The sequence below is a fragment of the Hydra vulgaris genome, chromosome 11 (assembly GCF_038396675.1).
Source record: "Hydra vulgaris chromosome 11, alternate assembly HydraT2T_AEP".
NCBI lineage: Eukaryota > Metazoa > Cnidaria > Hydrozoa > Anthoathecata > Hydridae > Hydra > Hydra vulgaris.
In genome coordinates, this window is record NC_088930.1 from 13,991,104 (window position 1) to 14,015,073 (window position 23,970).

The 23,970-nt window shown below is 26.2% G+C and overlaps 1 protein-coding gene and 1 long non-coding RNA gene across 2 annotated transcripts; one reads left to right on the forward strand and one right to left on the reverse strand.

The window, feature by feature from the left end:
* Nucleotides 1–10,728: 10,728 nt before the first annotated feature.
* On the forward strand, nt 10,729–22,198 carry LOC136087424 (uncharacterized). The gene is made up of 5 exons (XR_010641787.1): nt 10,729–10,821; nt 18,711–18,751; nt 19,018–19,114; nt 20,991–21,156; nt 22,005–22,198. It is a non-coding gene; the product is annotated as an uncharacterized LOC136087424 (long non-coding RNA).
* Nucleotides 13,315–17,388, reverse strand: LOC136087433 (uncharacterized). The gene is made up of 7 exons (XM_065810201.1): nt 17,189–17,388; nt 16,912–17,007; nt 16,710–16,838; nt 16,553–16,594; nt 13,995–14,018; nt 13,665–13,694; nt 13,315–13,349 (listed from the first exon to the last, which is right to left on the reverse strand). The coding sequence occupies exons 1-7, from the start codon at nt 17,283–17,285 to the stop codon at nt 13,315–13,317; spliced, it is 453 nt and encodes a 150-aa protein (XP_065666273.1). The 5' UTR covers nt 17,286–17,388.
* Nucleotides 22,199–23,970: the final 1,772 nt, after the last annotated feature.

Consider the following 23,970-nt stretch of genomic DNA (forward strand, 5'->3'; position numbering starts at 1 on the left):
TTATTTTTAGTTTTAGTTTAAATAAATAAATTTTAAATTATTCTTTGCATTCATCCAATTTCGATCTGTTTATTTGAACTTTTTAGCTGACATGTTAAATTATTAGAATTTTATATTAAAATTACTTATCTTGTTAAAACTATTTGCACAAAAAAACTTAAAAGCTGTTAAATAACTCATTTAAAACTATTAAATAAAATAAAAAGACATAATATTATTTATTGAATAAAACACCCACAGCAGTTTAGAGATATAATAAAATATCCTGTTTACTTGATACCACGCATAGCTTATTTTTATTAGTACTTAATTAAGCAATTTTCGCATAGTTTATGTGACAATACCACGCATAAAAATCCTCCTGTATATAATTTGCAATTATAATAATTATTTCCACGTTTTTAATTAATTTAAAATTCCATATACACATCTGTAATCCTCTAGATTTATATATTAAATAAGACAAAAAGTGTTTTAGGTGGTTCAGTGAATATCAACAGTGTAACAAGAGTATGATAATGGATCGAACATGCGAGGCAAACAAAATGGAGTTCAAGCCAAGATCCTTCATCTTAATTCACGAGCCTTTTATGTTTCTTGCTCATCTCATTCACTGAATTTAGTTGTCAATGATGCTGTTAGAAACTGTTTAGACGCAGTAACATTCTTTGACATTGTACAACATTTGTTTGTATTTTTCTCATCTTCAACTCAGCGATGGAACGTTTTACGTCAATTTGTTAAAGGTTTAACTTTAAAATTCGCTCAACAATGGCACAGGATAGAATAGATGGTCTGGCAATGTCAATAGAACAATCAATTGCAAAAGAATTGGACTTAGAAGATATGATTAAATCATTTGTTATTGTAAAAGCAAGAAAGGTTAAATTGTAAATAAATATTGAAAGTTCACCACGAATGTCTATAATACGATTTGGTTTTTTTATACGGGGGATGGAGGGGGTGCCAACTGAAAAATGGCAACAGGCGCCATATACCCTTGAGCCGGCCCTGGTTAAATGCAACTTGCAGTTGGTCACTCAAATATGTAAACTTGGAAAAAACATACATAGCTGATGTTGTTTATATTTGTTTGCTGAGCTCCTAATTATAATAACAAAAGTTTGATTTAAAAGTTTTTTGTCAGAATTTCCGACTAAAAAACTTTTAAATCATATTCTAAATGTTGCTTTAGCAATATCTCATCCATAACAAGACAAACATTATGATCATATGTATTTGTATTTGTTGTCTTGTATTATTTATTTATTGCAACTTTAAGAGTATTTTCAACATAAAATGTTGATTTTTTTAACATAAAATGTTGATAGCAACTTTTATAGCTTATATTATTATTATTACTATTTCCTTTATAAATAAAATCAATATTTAGGTATTTATGAAAATTTACAAAAACCGACAAACGATTTTATTAATTAAGTTGGTAGAAATTCATGCATCATAAATTCGATATTAAAACTTTTTTATTAAAAAACTTTGGCATATAAATTCGCTAAATGGTCACACATGAGCAGTGAACGCCTGAGGGAAGAAATGAAGTACATGAGAATAAAGGAGAGTTATTTTTCAAACAAAGCATTTCATTAAATATTTTTTCTGAATTTTTATCTGAATCAACAGATTCAGATAAAACAGATATAACTAATGGGATGAAACATGGTTCTTGAAATCTTTTTGTAGTTGTTTAAACAAGTGTTTTGATCAAGCAATCATGTGATTTGATCAAGCAACCATGCAGTTTGATCAAGCAATCGTGCAATTTTATCAAGCAATCACGTAGTTTGATCTAACAGTCATTTAAAATTTGTAAAAAAACTATAAAATATTTGATACAGTAAATAAAATGTTTATTTTATTATTTAAAAAACATTTAAAATCAGATTGCAATCTTTCAATCAATGCAATCAATGCATCTTTTTTAAAACCTCTCAAAATTTGTTTTGTAAAAATTCCTAGTTTAAAAAATAATGAAATTGTAAATTATAATTAAAAAAACTAATAATAATTCAATATAAATGCAATCTATGATAACTTGAAATAATTTGAAACTTCTTATTCTTTTTCTGACACAAGACACTCTGGTCTTTGAGACTTGTCAACAATTAAATTAGGGACAGTCAAAGAAAATTTTACTTTAAATTCAGTGTAAACCAACTCTTTGTAAATTTAAAAAAAAATTATATAATACAGAAAATGTAAAAATACTCCCAAATAAACTATTGAACAAATATATATATTTTTTTAATGTCAATTCAACTCCCCAGGACTAATAAGGCAACCACAGTCGAGGAGGCTGCTTTAGTTGTGGTTACAACCCTCTATCAACTCTATAACTCTGAAGCACAAACCTTGATGAACAAGACCGCTGCATGGAGAAACAAGTTGAGTGCCGTACTATCAGGAACATAGTGGCAATCAAACTCGAATCTTCTCGCTTATGAGGCGAGCGCTCTACCACTAAATCAATACCGCATCAAATAAAAGTAAAAAAAAGGAACAGAAAACCTGTTGATGAGCTCTTTTGATTAACTTCTAAAAAATATTTACACATCACAAAAATACAGCAATCAATACATTAATATATATTTATAAATTTTTAGAAAAATAACTTTCATACTACTTCAACTTATTTCGATTAGATTTAGCAAGTTCTTGTTATTAAAAAAAAAATTTTAAAATGATCCCCAAGTTAAATTGTGTTCATATTTTTAATAAACAGAAAATAAGTTTAGAGTTAATCAAACTTGCCAAAAAACTATTTATAGAGAGATGAAAATCGTATTTTTCAATTAGCTATAGTACTGCACTCTGCCAAGTAGAAAGGAGGATGTTGTTTGGATTTAGTAAGTAGCAAATTTTTTTTGCAAAATTGAAAGTGATTTTGCTGGTTGTCAGTGAATTTTTTCTTTAAGTAGTTTTTTAATAAAGTTGAGTAAAAGTTCTCTGTTGGCGTTATTTGTCAGGGTCATAAATTAAAATGCTTTATGAACTGAAACACAGCACAAACATTGTGTTATAACCATCGAAGCCAAAACAATTGACCTAAGCTTGTGTGTAAATTAAGCTGTTTAAAAAACCTCTACAGTAAACACTAATATTCATTTAATAATATTCATTCAAGCATTCATTTGTCAAACTAGAGATTTTTATAACCAAAAACTTTTGAAACAAGAATCGTAAGCTTAATACAAGTCTAAGAAAATTAAAAAAGATGGCAAAGAAACACAATAGCTGAGGAATGATTTTATTAATTGTCGAGGTTGTCACGTGACTGTATTGTTATCACCCCATTGGTAGAAATCTGTGAAATTTCTGAAAATGTAAACATTAAAAAAACCTTTAAAAAAGTTGCTTAAATTATTTTTCTTCATTCAAGTTTATTTTACAATGTAAACATTTTTTTCTCGCTATTTTTTTGTTTTTAAGTACCTAATTGAATTTTATAATGCATGTATGTTTATAAGCATATCGAAATTCAGCAATAATAAAAAATAAACAAAATAAATTACGTATAAAAGTTACATATACTCCCTTATAAACAGTTTGGCAGTTCATTTATGCAAAAAAAATAGTTCATTCATGCAAAAAATTATAGAATTCAATTATAAAAGTCGAAAAAAGTAAAGAAGTAATTAAGATAAATCTTTATATTACTGTCCTTTATGTTAATGTTTGAACAATTTTAAGTACAAGAGGTTTTTAGCATATTTATTATGAATTCTTAATAACTTTTTGGTTCTTTTATATTCACCTCTTTGGGTGATTAAATTTTTAAAAATTCTTTTATAACCACTTTTTTGCGTGTTACAATCTTTTTATCTCGTACAGCTAACCAACCACTTTCTCGCATGGCCTAAAAAAATGTAATGATGCTATAATAATGACGACATAAATATTAGTACATACTTCTTTACTGATATAAAAATGACATCAATTTTTTGGCGCCTCTTCATAATGATTTTCTTATAACATTTTTAATTAATATTAATTAAATTCGTTAAGGATTTCCTCTTATTTTTTGCAACCTCATTCAACATGGCTACCGATGCGATTGTTTTCATTTGACCTCAGAGCAACTTAATCAATAGCTTGATAAATAATTTGTCTTAGTAAGTTTGATTAAATCAAAAATTATTTTCTAATGTTTATTTATAAAAGAAAAACAATTTTAATTTCTCTTCAAATTGGACGAATATGTCAATGATGTTAATAAAGAATCCAGCACATCAAATATTTCTCAAGCAAAACCAGTTGAGAGCTTTTGGCACTGAAGGTCTAAGACAAAGATTTGCTAGGCTTAACAGAGTAAGGCCTGATTATTTGCATCAGTTTAAGACAAAAAAAAAAAAAATTTTTTTTTTTTACATGCTTAATAAAAAAGTTTATGAAAAGTGTCAAAACACTATAAAGAAGATTTTTCATATTTTTCATTCTACTGTGAATTTTCTCTTGTGACAAACTAATGGAATTAGATTTCATATGTTAATAATGGTAAGAATTGCAGATTAAAAGAGACATTTTTTGCCATTATTCCACAAAAGTGATTGCACAATAAAATTGTTTATGTGGATCTTTTTTATAATAGTTGTTGCGACAAGGATTGCCTCATCAACATTTAAAGTTTAAAAAAAAAAAATTGAAAGAAAATTTGTTTTTAAATGTTAAAATATTAATTTTTATTAAAATTAAAAAAAAACAAACATTAATTGCATCTAAATTAGACAATTAAATGTGAATATATATTTAGTAACATATGGTAATGATATTAGGTGGGGAGGCTTTAATCTGGTGTTTTAATTTTTTTACCTTTTTTGAAAGTTTAGTACTCAAGAACTTGAACCTGTAGTGATGAGTTAAGTTTTAGAAACTTTCTGAATATTCAACTCCAGGAATCTAAAGTTGTTTATTTTTACCATAACATAAAAGTCTCTGTTGATCTTATCTATCCATGATAGTAATATCCCTGACACTTTTTCAATATTTAACCTAAATTTAAAAACTGAAATCATTAAATTCTTTTGAACAAAATTTAAACATTTTTTATGTTACCACAGTATCGAGTGGCACTGTAATTGGACTTTCAGATAAAGAAGCCACTAATAGAGGTAAAATTTTTAAGCAATTGTAAACTAATAGATTTTTTGTTAAAGAAACAGTTTGTTTAATAATTTTTTTGTTGTTGTTAAAAATTAGTTAAAGAAAATAAAGTGTTTTAAGTTTTATCTTAAGGAATTAAATATATAAATTCCTTTTAAATATATAAATTATTTTTTGTCATAATAGTTTAAAAAATGCACGATTTATTTTGATGTAAATATTTTATTAATAAGATATTGTGTTTTAAGTTTATTGTCAATTCAATAACGTAAAGTTTTAATGACGTTCGTTTAATTTATGGAAATAAACTATGATCACGAATATGTTATCGGTAACTGATAAAACTCGTTATTGTTTAAAAACACTATTAAAAAAAGTTCACAAAATAAATAAGAAAAAATTTATTAACAGTTAATAAGATAACCAAAAACCAACTGTAAAATTTTAAGAAAATAATCAAATATTATGTTACGTTTTATGAAAAAAATAGTTTTTTCAAAATAAAATTTAGTTCATATTTGAAAAAAATGATGAAAATTATTTTTCAAATAAGAACTAAGATTTATTTGTAACTTTGGTTATAGTGAGAAAAAAAAACTGTCTGTACGATTTTTAACGCGTTAATAAAATAACTTTAAATACAATGCGGTACTTGAAAATACGGTAGTGACGCAGTTTAACTTCTAATTAGAATTATTGTTATAACAAACACTCGAAACTTCTAATTATAATTATTGTTACAACAATACACTCTTTATATGCGGTCAACAACAATACACTCTTTTTATGCGGTCCTTTTTTATGCGATACTTTATATGTGCGTTTTGTTTTAAGCGATTTATTTTGTGCGATCTCACATAAAAATGAGAAATTATGATAATAAAATTACGATAACAAACTATGATTTAATGAATAAATCATTGATAGTAGACCGTTTTGAAATACTTGATGTGGCAGAATTGGCAGAATCTAGTGGATCTGCATCTTTAAGATTTGAACTCTATTTGCTGTAACTCTTTTTATTTAAATACATAGCCATTTTAAGTTTTATTCTTTGATCTTCCAAAAGCAATTAATTATTGGAATTAGAGGAAAACATTTTTGTGTGTGTCAAAAATAATGTTTTTCATTCCAGTAATTAAATTTAAATTAAATTAAAAAGAATGTTGGCTGGCGATGTTTCTTTTCATGCATATTTTATAACTTAAAAATAGAATAAAACACTGTAAATAAGCGGGACACCCTTAGCATTAAAGAGAAAGATTGTTTATAGCCATCAGCATTGAAGAGAAACTCAATGCTGATGGCGGTGAACAATCTAAATGTAATAATATTTTGAGAAAAAATTTTAGATAATTAAAAATGTAGGTATTTTTAAGAATATTAAATTTACAATTTAGAATAAATTTATGTTATAGTTAAATAATTTTAGTTAATGTAATAAATAGTAAAGTAACTGTTTGAAAACATTAAATAAATAACTTATTTATAAAAATTGAATTAATAAACAACTCATTTATGAACATTGAATAAATAAACAACTCATTTTATGAACATTGAATAAAGAAACTACTCATTTATGAAAATTGAATTAATAAACAACTCATTTATGAACATTGAATAATTAAAAAAATCATTTTAACCGTTTGTTTTTAGTATATATAGTACTAAACTTGAATATTTTAAGACTTGACCTAACTTTTTTGAATAATAATTTTTTTTTGTATCTAATAATTTTAAATATTAAATTGCAGCAAAACTATTGCAGGTATAGACATTAGAAAAGGATCTGTTACTGGCCGCCATTTGTTAACGAACGTGTTGTACATAGCATCCCAAAAACCTACTCGATTTTTCATAGTTACTTTAATAAATGGCTTGCAATATTTAAGATTTTTCTAAACAATCAAAAGATATTAACTATGCTAGTTGAAAGCTCGGAAAGTAATAATGTTGAAAAGTTTGCATAAGGTTTAAATGGGTAATGTTTTTTTCTTAAAAACCATTTATGATAGAGTCATTGATTAGAATGTTGGACTTTAGATCTTAATGTCGCCTTATTAAAAGATCATTTGGGTAGATGGGAAGAAAAAAAATAAGTAGATAATGATAGGAAGTGAAATTCATTGGTTTGTGTTTTACTACAAATATCCTTTTATTAGTTATATGTGGTATTGTAAACGACCTGCTTGATTTAATTGCTTCGGATCCAACAGTTTATGATGGTTCATCAAAAATGGACTGTTTCAAAATTTTTGATGAACCGTGATGATTTTTTTCTCAATTTTTAAACTTTCTCAAAAGTATGATAAAAAGTCATGTTTATTAAGAATGTGTCGTAATGTAATCATAGAGTCAAATATAAAGAGTTTTTCTTACTTCTGTAGAATTTGAAACTGTGCATCGCCTCGCAAATGATATGATATAGAGGATGCAGACAAAAAAAAAAAAGCGGCTAAATCTTTAGAAATCGCACAAACTATTGCATTGCAATAAGACCGCGCACTGTAATTGCTGATGCAGAAATGATGCTACTTTATCATTGAGAAGATGAATTATATAAAAAAATTTTATCCAGAGTTCACTTCATGCAAGTTTTTTTCTTCAATTTTTTCTAAATTCAAGAAAAAATTTTCTAAATTCAAAATTTTCTAATTTCAATTTCAATTTCCTAAATTCAAGAAAAAATTGAAGAAAAAAACTTGCATGAAGTGTTGCTAATTTACTTTAGTAGACATTGTTATTACTTTTTTTTCTTAAAATTCTAGCAATTGAATTTTTTTCAAAATTTATATAGTTTCAATAAACGATCTTTTATCTCATGCACAACAAACTCGTACACGGTTGTATTTTATTACTGCAGTTGAAACAACATTAAAAGTGACAGGAGGTGAGAACGAAGAGCGCAACCACCATTCAACATTAGAATTTCTTTTTCAAATGTCTCGTTTGTATGCTAACAAAAATGGGGTTAATATCAATTATATGCTTTTTCTAAATGCGGGTTCTGACGATCAAAATGGCCCTAAGGACGCTTTTTGTTCAATGCAATTTGCAATGCTGAAATAATTAATGCTGAAATAAGTCTGATTTGTAATCAAATATTAATGTTGACTCGTTTGCATTTTTCAGTGACATTCACAATGGCAGTTATCTGTTTAATTTTGGATTAACAGAAACTAACGTTATGCACATACAGTTAATTTTAACTGACCTTGTTTCACTTTTTTTAATAAAGTTTTCAAATAATAATTTATCATTATTTATTAACTTTATCATTTTATTAACTTTATCATTATTGAAAATCTTCACAGTTTTTTAATAATGATAAAGTATTTTACCCTAAAAAAGAAAAGTTATGGCTATAAAAATATTATGGAGCGGCGATGTATCGTTTAACAATGTTAAATACGTCAGTGCGTTGTGTTCAATAGTATTGAATCAAACACGATGTATTGAATTTCGATACATCGTGTTCGATGTATCGAAACACGCATCGTTAAAAAATGCATCGAACAACCACCATCGTTAAACAATGCATCGGAAGACTGGATTGTTAAATAATGAAAGAATATAAATAAAATATAAAACAGCTGAATTCAAAACTTAAATTTTATTTGGTTATTGTTATTTGCTATTGTGCTACAATAATAGCAAAGAAAATTTACAGAAAATTTACTAAAGTCCTTGGGGCCTGGCAGAACTCAGAGTCTATCTATCTGCATATGTCACAATCAATCAATATAAATAAGTAACATAAAATCTATCTATCTCTCTAACTATAGATGTATATATATTTATTTATATATATATATATTTTAGTAAGTAACGGATCGCCCATAAATTACGCAACGCAAAATATATTTAAAAAACAGAAGTAGGAGAAATTAGGCTCTTTTACACGGCGGTTTTAAACTTTTTTTAAACTTAAATGGGCAACTTTGATTTTTTATTTAAATCAAGACTCTGCGTGGGAAAACTTTTGATCTTTTTTATTCGTTTATTGTGAAAGTTTGCGTTACGTAATTTATGGACGATCCCTAAGTAAATATGTAGATCCCTAAGTAAATATGTAGGATTGATGAAGAATATGTAAGGTCGTTGTAGAAAATGTTCACTGATATTATTTTTTGAATGACTTAAATAATTAAAATGAGCAATATTTATGTGTCTTTTTAATAAGTATCTTGTTAATATGTCTTATTAATAGAGCATTTAAGCTAACGATTTACAATTAACAATATATTAAACGATCTTCTTAATTTAACGGTTTACAATTAATATTACATTATACAATCTATTTACTTTTTCTCGAGTGAAATGTAAAGCCATCTTAAGGAACAATCATAAAACAAAAAACTACTAATGTAAGTAATTTTATATCATTCTATATATAACACATCGTAATCGTTAAGGTACATTTTTTCGTTAAGGTACATTTTTTTTTACATTTGTTTTTTATACCATTCTATATATAACACATCGTAAATCGTTAAGGTACATTTTTGTTCGATTAACCGTGATCAATACATCGAACGCGGTGAATTGTTCAATGCATCGAATACGATTGATCGACTCATCGATCACCGCTCCCTAAAAAATATCAGATCGAATATTAATTGTAATATGAGGATGTAATAATAGATTAATTAATAGACAGCCGAAGTGTGACTTTCATAACTACAAATCTACACATATACCAATGTTGTAAAAGTGAAATACTTGCATAAACGACACGGAGGGAAAAGGGTGGGGGTGCACTGGCATTAGCCCCCACTTCTTCTTTTTTTTAAAGAGTTTTTAGATATATAGGACATTTTTTTGACGATTGTGCCACTCCACTTTGAAACTCTTGTGGTCGACCCTGTGGACAAAATTTAAAATTCGTAACTCCCTTAAAAAATAATGTAAAACAAATGGAAAAAATATTTTATAATGTATTTTTATTTTTATTTCTTTAAAACTTTAGTTAATTAGTTATAAGTTTGTTAAACATTAGGCTCAGCGCTGTATTTTTTTTTTTACTGGTTATTAAGGTGCTCTCAAAGGACTTTACTTTCTTGTAATAGCGCTCCGCGGAAGAGCACATAGTAGTTTCCATATTAATGTTGCTTAAATGGCCAGAGCAGGCATTGGGCCCCGGACCACATAGTTCTAAAGCTAATTGTTTAACGCTGCTACACCTGCTTATTGATTATTTTCTAATCTTAGTACGTATTATAGATAATTTTCAGACAAAACGCCTAAAAATACTCTTAATAATTTTGATATAAAGTCATTATTGCGAGACTGCTTTACCATCTTTCTAAAATTGTGTATAACTTCTTTTCTAACTTAATCCGATGTAAAAAAAGATTATTCTTTTAACAAGGTTATACGGTATCCCAGTCGGCATATCTAGTATTGTAAATACTCGGAGTATTGATCACGTATAACATACCGCCGTTGATACCAGAAAAATACGCATTTAGTTTTAAGTTTCGAATTCGAGTTCAATACCACTTATTTATCAAAAATACGTATTATTTAATCAAAATCGGATACGATATCGGGTTGGCAGACGATCCCATGGCTCAGAATTAGGTCAAGATTTTCGTTTGCCGTATTTTGTGTATCAATACAAAATTTAATGCGATTGAGTAAAAATGGCCGTCCGTTAACGCTTATTACACTTACAGTAACCAAAGTTGTAAACAAGAACAAGTAATAATTTTTTTATTTACCTTAATCAATCTTACAATAATAAATAAAAATTTTATAGATTTAAATAATTACATTTAAAAAGATTTAATCAATTTTTCATAGTTAACAAAGTGTTGTAGATTAAATAGTTTACAAAGTGTCTCATTTTGATACAATTCCGCTTGCTTTGACTTTTTTTCAGAGTAATTAGACTAATTTTGTTTGAACGTACCCGTTCAAGCACCCGTGTAAGTTTATAATTAATTTTTTATTGGATTTTTTAATAAATTTTATTACAATAAAAAGATATTATTTTGCTGACTAGTATCAGCAAAATGTTATGTTTTTCAAAAATTTATACAAATATTTAGATTATTTTTACAATTATATAACTATATTATTTGTGTAAACATTTCACAATAGTGTAAATTAGACTTTTCGTTGTTTACATAAATTAGGAAAACGAGATAGATACCTATCACCAGTAACTATAAACTTAATGTTGCATGAAGTAGGTACGTGGACTGATTTTTTTAAATTATTCAAATACAAGAATGTTATATATCATTAGAAAGCTCTTAAATACAGTATTTCAAAGGTGAAAAAATTACGAAAATCGGACAATTCTATAAAAAGTTATGACGTTTTTAGTAGCAAATTTTCGATATATGGATTTCTTGATATAACAGTGGTCAAAAATTTTTTTTTTTTTACATAAATTGTTATAACATTGTCAATTCTTATTCAAAAATCTATAACTTGATATCAAAAGATAGGTGTAAAAATGGGCTTTAATTTTAAATATTTTTCTAGGTAAATGGCGCATCAAGGGATCCAGAGGGGGTGCTAATCCACCACCGACACCTCACAAAAAACACTTTTTCTCCATTAAAGAGTGTTTTTTTTATGAAATTGATAATATTTGTGAATAAGATTTTGGTATTATTTTATTCTACATCACTAGCGAGTATTACAGGTCTATCATAAAGTTGGGTGTTAGGTTGTGGGTAAGGTTTAACACACCCTATCAAAATTTCATTCTTTTAAATATTGTAATATTTACTAAAATGAGTAAATTATAAAAAATAAATATAAAATTTTAATACTTTAAAAAATAGTAACTAGTGGTGTATAAAATTACCTTTTAGGGGGAGGGGGCGTATGCCGCCCCCTCCCCCCTGCTGCCCTAAACCTGAAAAAAAAAATTAATAACAATTTCACAAAAAATGTTAAAATGCTTTCTTAAACAGAGAGAAATTAGAATAAAAAACTAATTTACCACATTACAAGATGAGTTTGAATATCCATTTTGTCCTTTAAAGGGACCGATTACCCACTCCAACCTTAACAAAAAACACACAAAAACAATAAGTATTTTGAAATAAAAAATGTAATTAAGTTTTGTCTTGGCTTTTAGTGAATGATTTAATTTTTCAATTCCATTAATGAATAAAATTAAATCATTTTTAACAATAGACACCACGTGAAGGTAAGCCAGAGCCGTCTATCAAAAAAAATTTGCAAGCCATAAAACTTGCTGTACCATATTTGCAAGCTACAAAACTTGCGGTACTCATTTTGCAAGCCATAAAACATTCCGCCTAGGTCGACCTCTTCTGCCACGACCACTTGCAGTACCTCTGCTGCTGTCCCCAGCACTCCTGTTTGGGGATAAAAGAGCCATCTAAAAAGAGGGTCATCTTTGCCCCAAACTGGATCCAACGCAAATATGATCTGTTGCTGGTGGGTCCAGGATGCTGGGTCCTGTAAACCCTGTAGGCTATGTAAGCTCTAAAAGCAAATAAATAATAATTATATTAGTAACAAATGGCATTATGTAACACTTAATAAAAATTTTTTACTTGTTAAAGTTTATCTAAATATATAAAATTATTGACTAATAATACACTGATAGGTAAACAAATTTTTAATAAGAGTAAAAATTTTAATACTGCTAGTGATTTTCCTTTTATGAGAATTCAAATGAAAACACAATATAAATGTATTAAACAGTGTATATTAATAGGAATAATAAAAATTTGATAACCATTCAGATACATTTTTAATACATAAATTTACCAGCAGAAGGTTGAGCAGGTGGAACTAAAGGTACAAAAAGTTGTCATTTAAAGATATTGCAATTGCTAAGAAATGCGCACACATATTAAAAAGTAATAGTTTTTAGACATACCAGTTGTTGCAGATGAACATGAAACTAAGGTTAAAAAGTTGTAATAAGAAAAATTGTAATTGATGAAAAATGCATACACAATTAGAAGGTAAAATTTTTAAAAGTTACCAATCGTAGAAGATGAACACGGTCCCAAGGTTAAAAAGTTGTAATATAAATTTAATATAGCAAATGATGAATAATGGACACGCATATTAACAAGTAATATTATTTAGACATACCACTTGATGCAGAGGACGATGAAACAGAGGTAAAAAAAGTTTTAAAAAAGAAAATTATAGCAATTGATAAAAAAAGGCATACACAAATAGAAAGTAAAAATTTTAAAACTTACCAATTGTACCAGATGAAGATGGTCCTAAGGTTAAAAAGTTGTAATAAAAAATTAATATAGCAAATGATGAAAAATGGATACACATATGAAAAAGGAATATTATTTAGACATACCACTTGATGCAGACGACAATAAAACTAAGGTAAAAAAGTTGTAATAAAAAACAAATATTGGAATTGATGAAAAATACATACACATATTAGAAAGTAAAGTATTTAAAATATACCAATTGTAGCAGATGAGGATGTTCCTTAGGTTAAAAAGTTTTAATAGAAAATAAATATTGCATTTGTTGAGAAATGCGTACACATATTAAAAAGTAATAGTTTTTAAACTTACCACTTGTTGCAGTTAAAGTTGGAACTAAGGCTAAAAGATTGTTATAAAAAATAAATGTTGCATTTGATAAGGAATGCATAACAGGTTTTTAGAACTTACCAACTGTACCAGATGGAGATGGTTCTAAAGTTAAAAAAGGAGTAAGACACCGCAAAAAAAAATAAGTTTAGCATTAAATATATTCACAGAATAAAAATTCCTGGTTTTCAAAATTACTAACTATAGCAAGTGATGAAAGGAGAGTTAAACAAAATATGAGTTAAACCTAGACACACATGTTTAAACTTTTGTTACTATGATTCATAACAAAGTTATAATATACAAACTTACCAATGGTAGACCTTGTCGATTCAACTAAAGGTAACAAAAAAATTGTACAATAAAAAATTACACCTTGTAATTGCCAAAAGTAAGTTCAAAAAATAACAACTAAAAAATTAAAATATAAAGATTATATGTATATAAACAAGAAGCTAACATTAAGAATGGGTATATACTTATGTAAACAATAAACATATATAAACTAGTATACATCAAGAAAAAGGTATAGACAATAATAATTATATCTTATATTTAAAAAAACTTTAGAAACATTAAGTTAATGCAAAAATGTTAAGGGAACTATATTTACGAAATCTCAAAAAATCTATAATGATAGTGCTAAGATCTAAACAAGAAGCAAATATTAGACATGTTTGTATAATTATTTAAATAATATTTATAGAAAGAAGTAGTATGCAACAGGAAAATAATAAAAGAAGATGAGTGTAATTTTTATACCATTTTTAAACTAAACACCAAAAAATATGTCTGTTAAGAATAAATCAATATAAATTCGATTTATAGACTTCTATAGAAATTAAAAGAAAAGAAGCAAATTATACAAATCATAAAATAATTTATTTTTAACAAAGTATTTGTTAATATACAAATAAGTATTATTAATACTTATTTGTGTATTAACAAATTTTTATACTTATATGATGTTTTAATGAACCTGTGAAATTATACTTTAACCTATCAATAAAATCAAAACAGTTTTAATTTAATAGTATTAGATTAATACTGTATTATTAAAAATGTATTACTAAAAATGTATTAGTAATACATTAATCTTTTTATACTTAAGATTATCTTACTAAGATAAACAAAAAGAGTAAGGTTTTTACATTTATGTTTTTGTTTTAAAAATAGTTAGCAATAATATAATTATGAAAAAAAAAATTTGCTTACTATCTGTTAGAGAATCTATATATTTTTGTAAGTCTTTTTTTTTACCATTTTATCTGTTTTTCTGTTATCTGTTATCTAATAATGAAAATAATGCAGAAAAAAAAATTGTTTTTCTAAGAACTGGCCCCCCTATCCGCCCCCGTATTTATATAGTTCGCTGTTACCGAAAAAAATTCATTAAAACAGAAATTAGGTACCAAAAGTGCTGCACTTAGTTATATATCTGCTCCCATTTTTTTTGGCTGAAATTTGGCAGGTAAAAAGAAAATACATGTAGAAAGTAGAATAAATAATAAAAAAAGCGGGCTCAACATTTCTTTGATACGAAAATAATGTGAAAACATCGACTAAATTTTCATAGAAAATTGTCAGCAAAAAAATTCATAAAAAAGTTAGGCAACCATACTTAAAAATAATATAAGAATCAAGCTTGACCTTTCTTCTTTCAAAAAATATCCTATGTTTATATGTGTTTCTAAAAAGAAACACCTCAAAAAAACGTTTGCCTAAGGCTACCTAAAAAAAGTGGTATTTGTAGAATAACACATAGTAAACTATCTGCTCCCTTTTTTTTTTCTTTGAAAATTGGCATGTGCTTAGAAAATGCATGTAGAAAGTTAAATCAATAATAAAAAAAGCGGGCTCAACATTTCTTCTACTATAAATTAATGTGAGGACATATACCATATTTTCAGGACCATAACAAACCATGAAAAATTAGTAACCATACATTAAAAGCCACATAAAAATCAAGATTAACCCTTCTTCTTTCAGAAAAATATCTAGGTTTATATATGTTTCTAAAAAGAAACACCACAAAAAAACGTTTGTCTGACGCTACCTTAAAAAAAGTGAAAAAAACGTGGAACAAAATTTTAGCACAAAAATCGGCTCCGTAAAACGCGATTTCCGCGTACCTACATGAAGTAATACTGAGTTTTATTTTTTACAGTTTACTGAGACAATCAAAAAATACCCCATATAATGTATATAATTTCTTTTATAGAATTTTGTAGCTGCGTTTTTAGAATTGTAATAATGAGTAAAATTGAGAAAAAAAAACTTATTTTAAAGAAGAACAGTTAAACAAGGACAGTTATCCTAAGTTTGATTTTTGGCTAATTATAACAGCCAGGCTAAATGCATACTTTTCCATAAAGTAATTGATCTTTCAAAGTTGGGTATCTAAGCACTAAAAAGTCATGAGATAAAAAAAGGATTTGTTGAAGAAACTGAGGTCAAAAAAATACTTTTCTCAACTAAAATTATTATAAATTTGTCAATTCTTTTTTAAACACCTATAACTTGGTATCAAAAGATAGGTATTAGAGTGGGCTACAAATTCATGTTGGTTTCTAGCCACCTGACATATCCGGGAGGCTATAGGGGGTACCAACACCTAAACCGCAAATAAATGCAAATTTTATTTACAAAAAAGTTTTTTTTATGGTAAAATAGATTTTCATATTATTTTTTACACGTAGTTATTATTTGCTTCCAGACGACTGCCAAATATGAGACTTAGGGTGGGTGAAAGGGTGTTAACACACCCTAAATTGAAAAAATCTTTTCTATGAAATTTTTTTCTTTATTAAAAAAAAAAAATTTAGTATCAAATACAAAAACTTTATTTTACTACTACTAGCGATACACACATTGATTCAGTGAAATAGGGTGTGCCACCACATCCCTCCAACCTAAAAGTAGAATCAAATTTTTATATGCAATTTAAAAAAAGATTTAAATTGCTATTATATAAAATAAAACAAAATAACATTAACAAAATTACATTATGCATCAGTACTATCTTACCTGTCTGACCAAAATTCTTATTTGCATAATACACTACAAATCGCGTTGTTGTGGCTAGTTCGTATTTTTTAATACATTCCAATGCCTCTTCGTGTGATTTAAAATGATAAATGAGTTTATTTTTTTCTCCTAAAACAAATTATAAATTCCAAAATTAAATGAAATTATTTTTGTCTATGCTTTTGTTAAAATAAAAACAAACCATTATCAATGCGATCTACTGGCAAAAAATCAACTTCTGGGACATTTGCATTGTATTCCACAATTTCTGGGACATTTGCATTGTATTCAACAATTTCTAAAATAATAAAATAGTTTTAAAAATAAAAAATCTAAAAGAAATGCAAAGTAAAATGTGTCTAATTTTTTAGCTTAAAACCTTTATTGATTAAATTTGATGCGACATAAAAAATTGAGGTATTACGATCAAAAACTTTAATCTAGATCTTTAATAAATTAATCCATCTAAAATAAATAACCTTTTGAAGTTAGATTTTCCTCGGAGCTTTCGTCAGAGCTTTGCTCAGAACTGCTCAAATTGAAATTATTATCGCAATTATTTAAAAATAGATCCATGCTATTTACTTTAATCTACCTCGTGTTTCGTTTTATTTATTTTCTTTTTTCTGTAACAATTCGACGGCAAACGAAAATCTTGACCTAATTCTGAGCCATGGGATCGTCTGCCAGCCACGATATCGTACCCGATTTTGATCAAATATCAACAATTGAAAAACGAAAATCTTTGCTTTAAAGCGCATGCTTAAACTGAAATTGTGAAAGCAAAATTTAAATAAAAAAGTTTTCTCTTGAGAAATTTAGTAAAAAGTTTGTCTGGAATGAAAAGGAATAGTCAGGAATACATGAAAAGTTGTATGAAAAGATATCGTTCTGCTAAAGCAGTATCGCATATCTCCAATACAGTTAAAGTACTTTTTGTACTAAAAAAGTTACGAAAACTTTATCATAAAAATATTTATTACTACTTTTAGATTTATTTAGTTTTATGAAGTCCTAGATTAATATAACTCAAATATATAATAAATCCTATCATTTCATACCTTGCTTATTTTATTATTTTGATTATTATTTTATTAACATTTCTGTTATGCTATTACCTTTTTTTTGTACTTTTTTAAAAAACTTAGTTGCTAAACGTTAAATTTTGTTATAAGGATTGTAGTTCTTCTGTCTGTTTTTTGCTCTTTATTCAATAAGTATTTGATTTAAATTAAATATGATTATAATTTGATATTTTATTACGATATATATGTTATTATATATGAATATATATTCATATATAATAGCATATATATATAAATTTTTTTAGATTTTTTCATGTTATTTTTAAATTTTTTGTTTGCGCAATTCAAGTTATATATGTTTATATTATGTTTAAAGTTACAAAGTTTTTGATAAATATATGTATGTGGTAATATGTGTTATGTAATTGTTTTATAAATGTGTCATTAAAGTAGTATAAAATGTATCTATTGTGTATATAAATATTATATGAGGTGTTTATGTATGTTATATAAAGTTAAATAAATGTATTGTGTTTTATAGGTATTATATATGTTTATACTATGTTGTTTCCATGTTTTCAAAGTGTGTGACTTGGCAAACGTGTTGAGCAAGATTTTGCGTAAAGTTGTTATTTATGTTACTAATGTTGTTACATTTGGCTTACTTTTATGTTGGTGTCTATTGTTAAAAATTATAAGTGGTTTTATTAGTAAAACTCACTTCTTTTAATCATTCACTAAAAGCCACTCCAGAAAAATAATTTTTCCGTATATACATTTTGTTTATATCTCAATTTGAATTTGAACCATGAAGTACCAACATGATTTGCTTTCTAAAAGCTAACATGAAATAACAATATTTAACAACTACTACTCTCTTATCGTGACATATTATCTCTATTAGATATATTGATTTTCGATTCATATATGATGTTTTTCTTTGTATTTACTTATCCATTACATTTTTTCATTTCAGATTTATCATATGATGGATTTATGCGATATAAAAGAACAAATGTATGTAAATTTTTATGGATTTTTTTCTAGGCTTTTCTCAATGTGTTTCTTATTCACATAGCTTTACAAGCAAGGTCTGCAAGCAAATTTGAGCTGAAAATTTTTTTTAGCTTTTAAGGAGAATTGGCATTATTCTTTGTTTAATTTAATTTGTTTAAATGTAGTAGTTCTAACAAATAAATGTTTGTTTGTTCTTGGTTTTTTACTTATCTGTTTTCAGATTCTTATAAACTAGGCAACTAAGCAAGTTTTGTTTTGTTTTTTAGTGCTATTGGAAAGAGCTGAAAGTTATTTTTTAGAGTGATTGAAAAGAACTGAAGTGTTTTTTAGTTACTTCACACGGTGTAACTGATACTGGTTTGAGTAAGTTTACTATTTTGTTTTATTTTATATTGGATTTATTTTATATTTGATATATATTATATTAGATATCTATTTTGTGTATTTAACACGGAAAACTGACTGTAATTTGTTGACACAAAAGTTTATAAATTTAAATCTGCCTATATTTCAGTGTATTTATATGTATATATATATATGTATATATATATATATATAAATATATATATATATATATATATATATATATATATATATATATATATATATATATATATATATATATATATATATATATATATATATATATATATATATATATGTATATATATATAGAACCCTTAGATGTTGTCCGAAAGTTTTTTCCATATTTTGTTGACAAAAAGTAAAAATTAAAATGCAAGACCGGAATTTTTTTTTTTTTAATAATGATAGACTGCCTGCCCCAACCAAACCCTCAGTCGATGTAGCAGCACTCCCTTGCGGGTCAGGCTATTTGTCAGTCGATGTAGCAGCACTCCCTTGCGAGTCAGGCTATTTGTCAGTCGATGTAGCAGCACTCCCTTGCGAGTCAGGCTATAAGATAGTCAATGTAGCAACACTCCCTTGCGAGTCAGGCTATAAGATAGTCGATGTAGCAACACTCAGCGCATGATTTACAGTAAAAAAAATAAAAATAAAAACATTTTATTAAAAAAAATAAAAATAAAAACATTGTTTATATTTTTAAAAACATTCAGAATGTTTTAAAAACATTCAGAATGTTTTAAAAACATTCAGAATGTTTTAAAAACATTCAGAATGTTTTTAAAAACATTCTGGTCAATTAAATTTGCGTTTTTGTGGTTTTTTTATATAACAATTAATTTGTAATTAAATTAATGGTTTTGACTTTCGTCCAACACGGAAATGTTGGACGAAAGTCAAAAGTAATTAAAAGTGACGTATGTGTTGGCGTAAGAATCACTTTTTTCCTTCCGCTCTTCCAAAAGCCAACAAACTATAGATCTATATATATATATATATATATATATATATATATATATATATATATATATATATATATATATATATATATATATATATATATATATATATATATATATATATATATATATATATATATATATATATATATATATATATATATATATATAATTATATATATATATATTCAGTATATAATTATATATATATATATATTTATATATATATATATATATATATATTTATATATATATATATATATATATATATATATATTCTATAGAGAATTTATTTCTATATTCTATATAGATTTCTATTTAGATTTCTTCTATAGATTTCTATTTCTATATAGATTTCTAGATTCTATATAGAATATATATATATATATATATATATATATATATATATATATATATATACACATTTAAAAAGATATGGATTTCAAAAAATCTTAAGTTTAAATAAAGTCTTTGATTAGAAAAGATCACAATTTGTAAGATTCTTTTACGTTCATTTATTCAATTGTAACAATAGTAAGATTACTGGTAATATGTTTAATGATAACAGTGAAATTGAAATAGATAGTATTAGGCTCAACGAAGTTATTGATGTAAAATGCTAATAGGCAACTTGAAAATAGTTGTCAAATGAAAAAAATAGATCTAGGCAGGATGAAATTAATCGTTGTTGAAATGTAAGAAATGCAACTCGGCATGCAGAAAACTTACTTGACAGAATTCAGTGTCAAGCAGTGTTAATGTCTGTTAATTTCATTTTACTTTAGACACTTCAGAACAAAGCAAAGTATGAGTTCAACTATTTATAGTAACGATTAACACTTTTAAATCTAAATAATTTGATTTTTTTTTATAATTTCTATCATAATTATGTTCTTTTTTTTATTTTTTTTTAGTTTGTCTTCCCTTTGTCATCTTTTGATTAGTTAGCTAACTGTTGAAACATGGTTTTAATTTTGTAAATTTAGTATGATGTGAAATTTTCTCTATTATTCATTAGTCAACAGTTAGAGAGAAGCTGGAGCTTAATTAAGAAATGCTGGAAATTAGCTTTTAATCAAGGTAAAAATAATTTTGTTTACTGGTAACTTAATAAAACCAGTTACTACTATTTATTACGTGCTTTTTTACATTTGTTAACATGCTGCTTTGGAAACACTTTCTTTTTTTCTCTCTCTCTCTCTCTCTCTCTCTCTCAGATGAGAGGGAGATTTAATAAAACTTATGTAATTACTGAGCTCTTACGTATTTCTTAATACCACAAATGACAATGACCATTATCATTTGTGGTATTAAGAATATAAGACAATATAAGAAATATTTTACAAGTTACTATTATATGATATAGTTGTTTAAATTGCTCAACTATAATTGTCCCTAGATTATTCAAATATTATAATAAATAAAATCTTTTTAGTCCAAGTATTTAAGTTAATAAAATATCTTATTAAGTTGTGGTGTTATTTGCTAGCGTCACTATAGTAACAATGTATACATTGTGTTGTCTAGCCTTTTTATAATCTTTTTTAATTATTCTGTAGACAGAATATATGAACCTGTCATTTCGAAAAGGACATAAGTCCAAAACTTTTAGCAGTTAGTTTATAAGTTTGAATTAAAAATTTCTGTATAATTCATGTTTTTTTTATAAAAAATAAAAAATACGTAAGTTATATACGTTCTTTATTTATCTACTTCTATGTTTATTTTCTTTAGCAACCTAGACATTATTTTAATAAAAATCATATTTTTGTTGATTTTGAAAAGATTTAGTAAATGGACTTGTGCCCTTTTCGAAATGACAGGTTCATATATTTTCTGTTATTATTATCCTAATTCTACAAACAATAAAATGCAAATAGTACTTTTGTAAATAAAAATTGTAATTTTTTTTTTATGTCTTTTTTTAGGTATTTGCAGGCTTTACTTGACTTTTCTTTTCTGGTACTTGTGTTGTGACAGATTTTAAAAAGAACTTAACTGATGTTAATGCGGTCTTTATGTCGTTACCTATAAGCAATGACGTTGCTGATACGGAGTCAAAGTTAAAATATTTATAGATAAATTTGTATTTATTATTTTAGATAATATATCAAGTTATTAATGTGTTTTTATTTTTATTAATGATTTAATAACTAATAACCCGTATTACGGGTTGCTTACTGCTAGTGATTATCATTATGTTATGAATTCATAGTAGTTAATAAAATTGTATTGAATATTCTCTGGTTATCGTGTTTTATACGTGTTTAAATGCGAGTTTGATACTCAGTAGGCGTCGTATTGTATACCTGTCTTTATACGCATCTAATGCGTATTTCTAATGCGTATTCGACACGATAAAATAGCTAACATACATACCACTTCGATACGTATTTAAACGAGTTTCTAATGCGCATTTACAACTAAATTTGCCGACTGGGATGTTCTTTGTTATCTGATACGAATGATGATTGTTGAAGTTTAAATAGTCATGAGTGTTTGTTTCTTTGTAAAATATATCCGTTTTTGTGTATTTGTTGTTTTCAAGAATAACCGATATGTCTAAAAAATTAACTACACATATTTTTTCGTTCTCTTAGAATTCGATCCCAAAATCAATTGTAAAATTAATTGAACCATGTAATTCTGTAAGAGACATTTGGAACTTAGCAATATCTAGACATTTTGGCAATATGTTAAAGCCATCATCAACATATCTAAAATAAAACTGTTTAATAATTTTGACTTCTTCTTTTGAAAAAGATTTTGGTAAGATATTTGGAAAAAGTATTGTTTCTTCTAAAAAGCTGATTGTAAGACAAGCATAATCTGGTACAAAATCTGTGCATTAGGCTATTCCTGTAATTTGGCAAAAAATTGATTGTCAAAGTAGAAATTATTGTTTTTAAGAATGAAAGATGCTGAATATGTTATAATATCACTGCTAAATCTTTTGGCTATGAAATTTTTTTGTTTTTCAACCCGGAATTTTAATGCTTGTAGACCAAAATTATTTGGAATGCTTGCGTAGAGATTTACAAATAGGAGATAGGATAATGTGAAGAAGTTGGCTTAGATGCAATGTTGGAGAATCTCTTCCATAAATAATGGACCGACCTTTAAATCTTTCGGTGGCTTCATTTCGATAAATAGAAGGCTAGATTCATGAACCTTTTTAATAATTTCATAACATTTATGAATTTAAGAAATTAGAAAAAAGTACTAGATTTCCATTCGAAATTAGTGATGTAATTTTTAATCATTTTTGAAAGATTCCATTATGACTAAAGTGTTACGTTAATCTGTTTTTTTAATAACGATGTTTTTCATTTCTTTAAGTTCTTTTAAAGCAACTCTTTTTTCTGTATTGAAATGTTGTCAACTGATTGAATTTTTATTAGATTTACTTGCTTAATTTTTGAAATTGTTTCATCAAGTTCAGGTTGCTCGTTTTAACCTTATATTTCGATTTTTTTTCTTTTTTCTTTGCTACACTAAAATCGCTATTGCGTGATTCACGGAATTTTTCTTTTAATCTTAGTTTTCGTGAGAAATAATTATAAGTAATTAATAAAATAACCTAATATCCGATTTTATATGTAAACAATTTCCTTTTATTTCTGGACAGAATTTGGGTCCTTTTGTCAGAAGTTTTGTTTGGAAGTGGTCAGGTGCTTGGTGAATAAGTTTTTATTTTTATTTTTTTTAAACATCTTCGCTTCCAACAAGGCTGCAAGCAGCCACTAATTAATGTTGGAAGTTGACGACCTTAGGTTGTATTTTTTTGTTATTGTGATTATCTAGTTTTAGAAGATAAATTCTCTAATATGTGGTTAACATTACTAATATCATTTGTTAAAACATTTTTAGCACTGATGCTATTTTCTTATCAAC

Bases quoted from the DNA above. Each gene is read 5' to 3' on its own strand.
- LOC136087433 (XM_065810201.1), bottom strand. From the start codon at position 17,285: ATGGATCTATTTTTAAATAATTGCGATAATAATTTCAATTTGAGCAGT. The intron at 17,008-17,188 runs GTTATTTATTTT...TTATTATTTTAG, and splicing joins GGAAAATCTAACTTCAAAAG to AAATTGTTGAATACAATGCA. The intron at 13,350-13,664 runs GTAAGTTTAAAA...TTTTAACCTTAG, and splicing joins AACTTTAACTGCAACAAGTG to GACCATCTTCATCTGGTACA.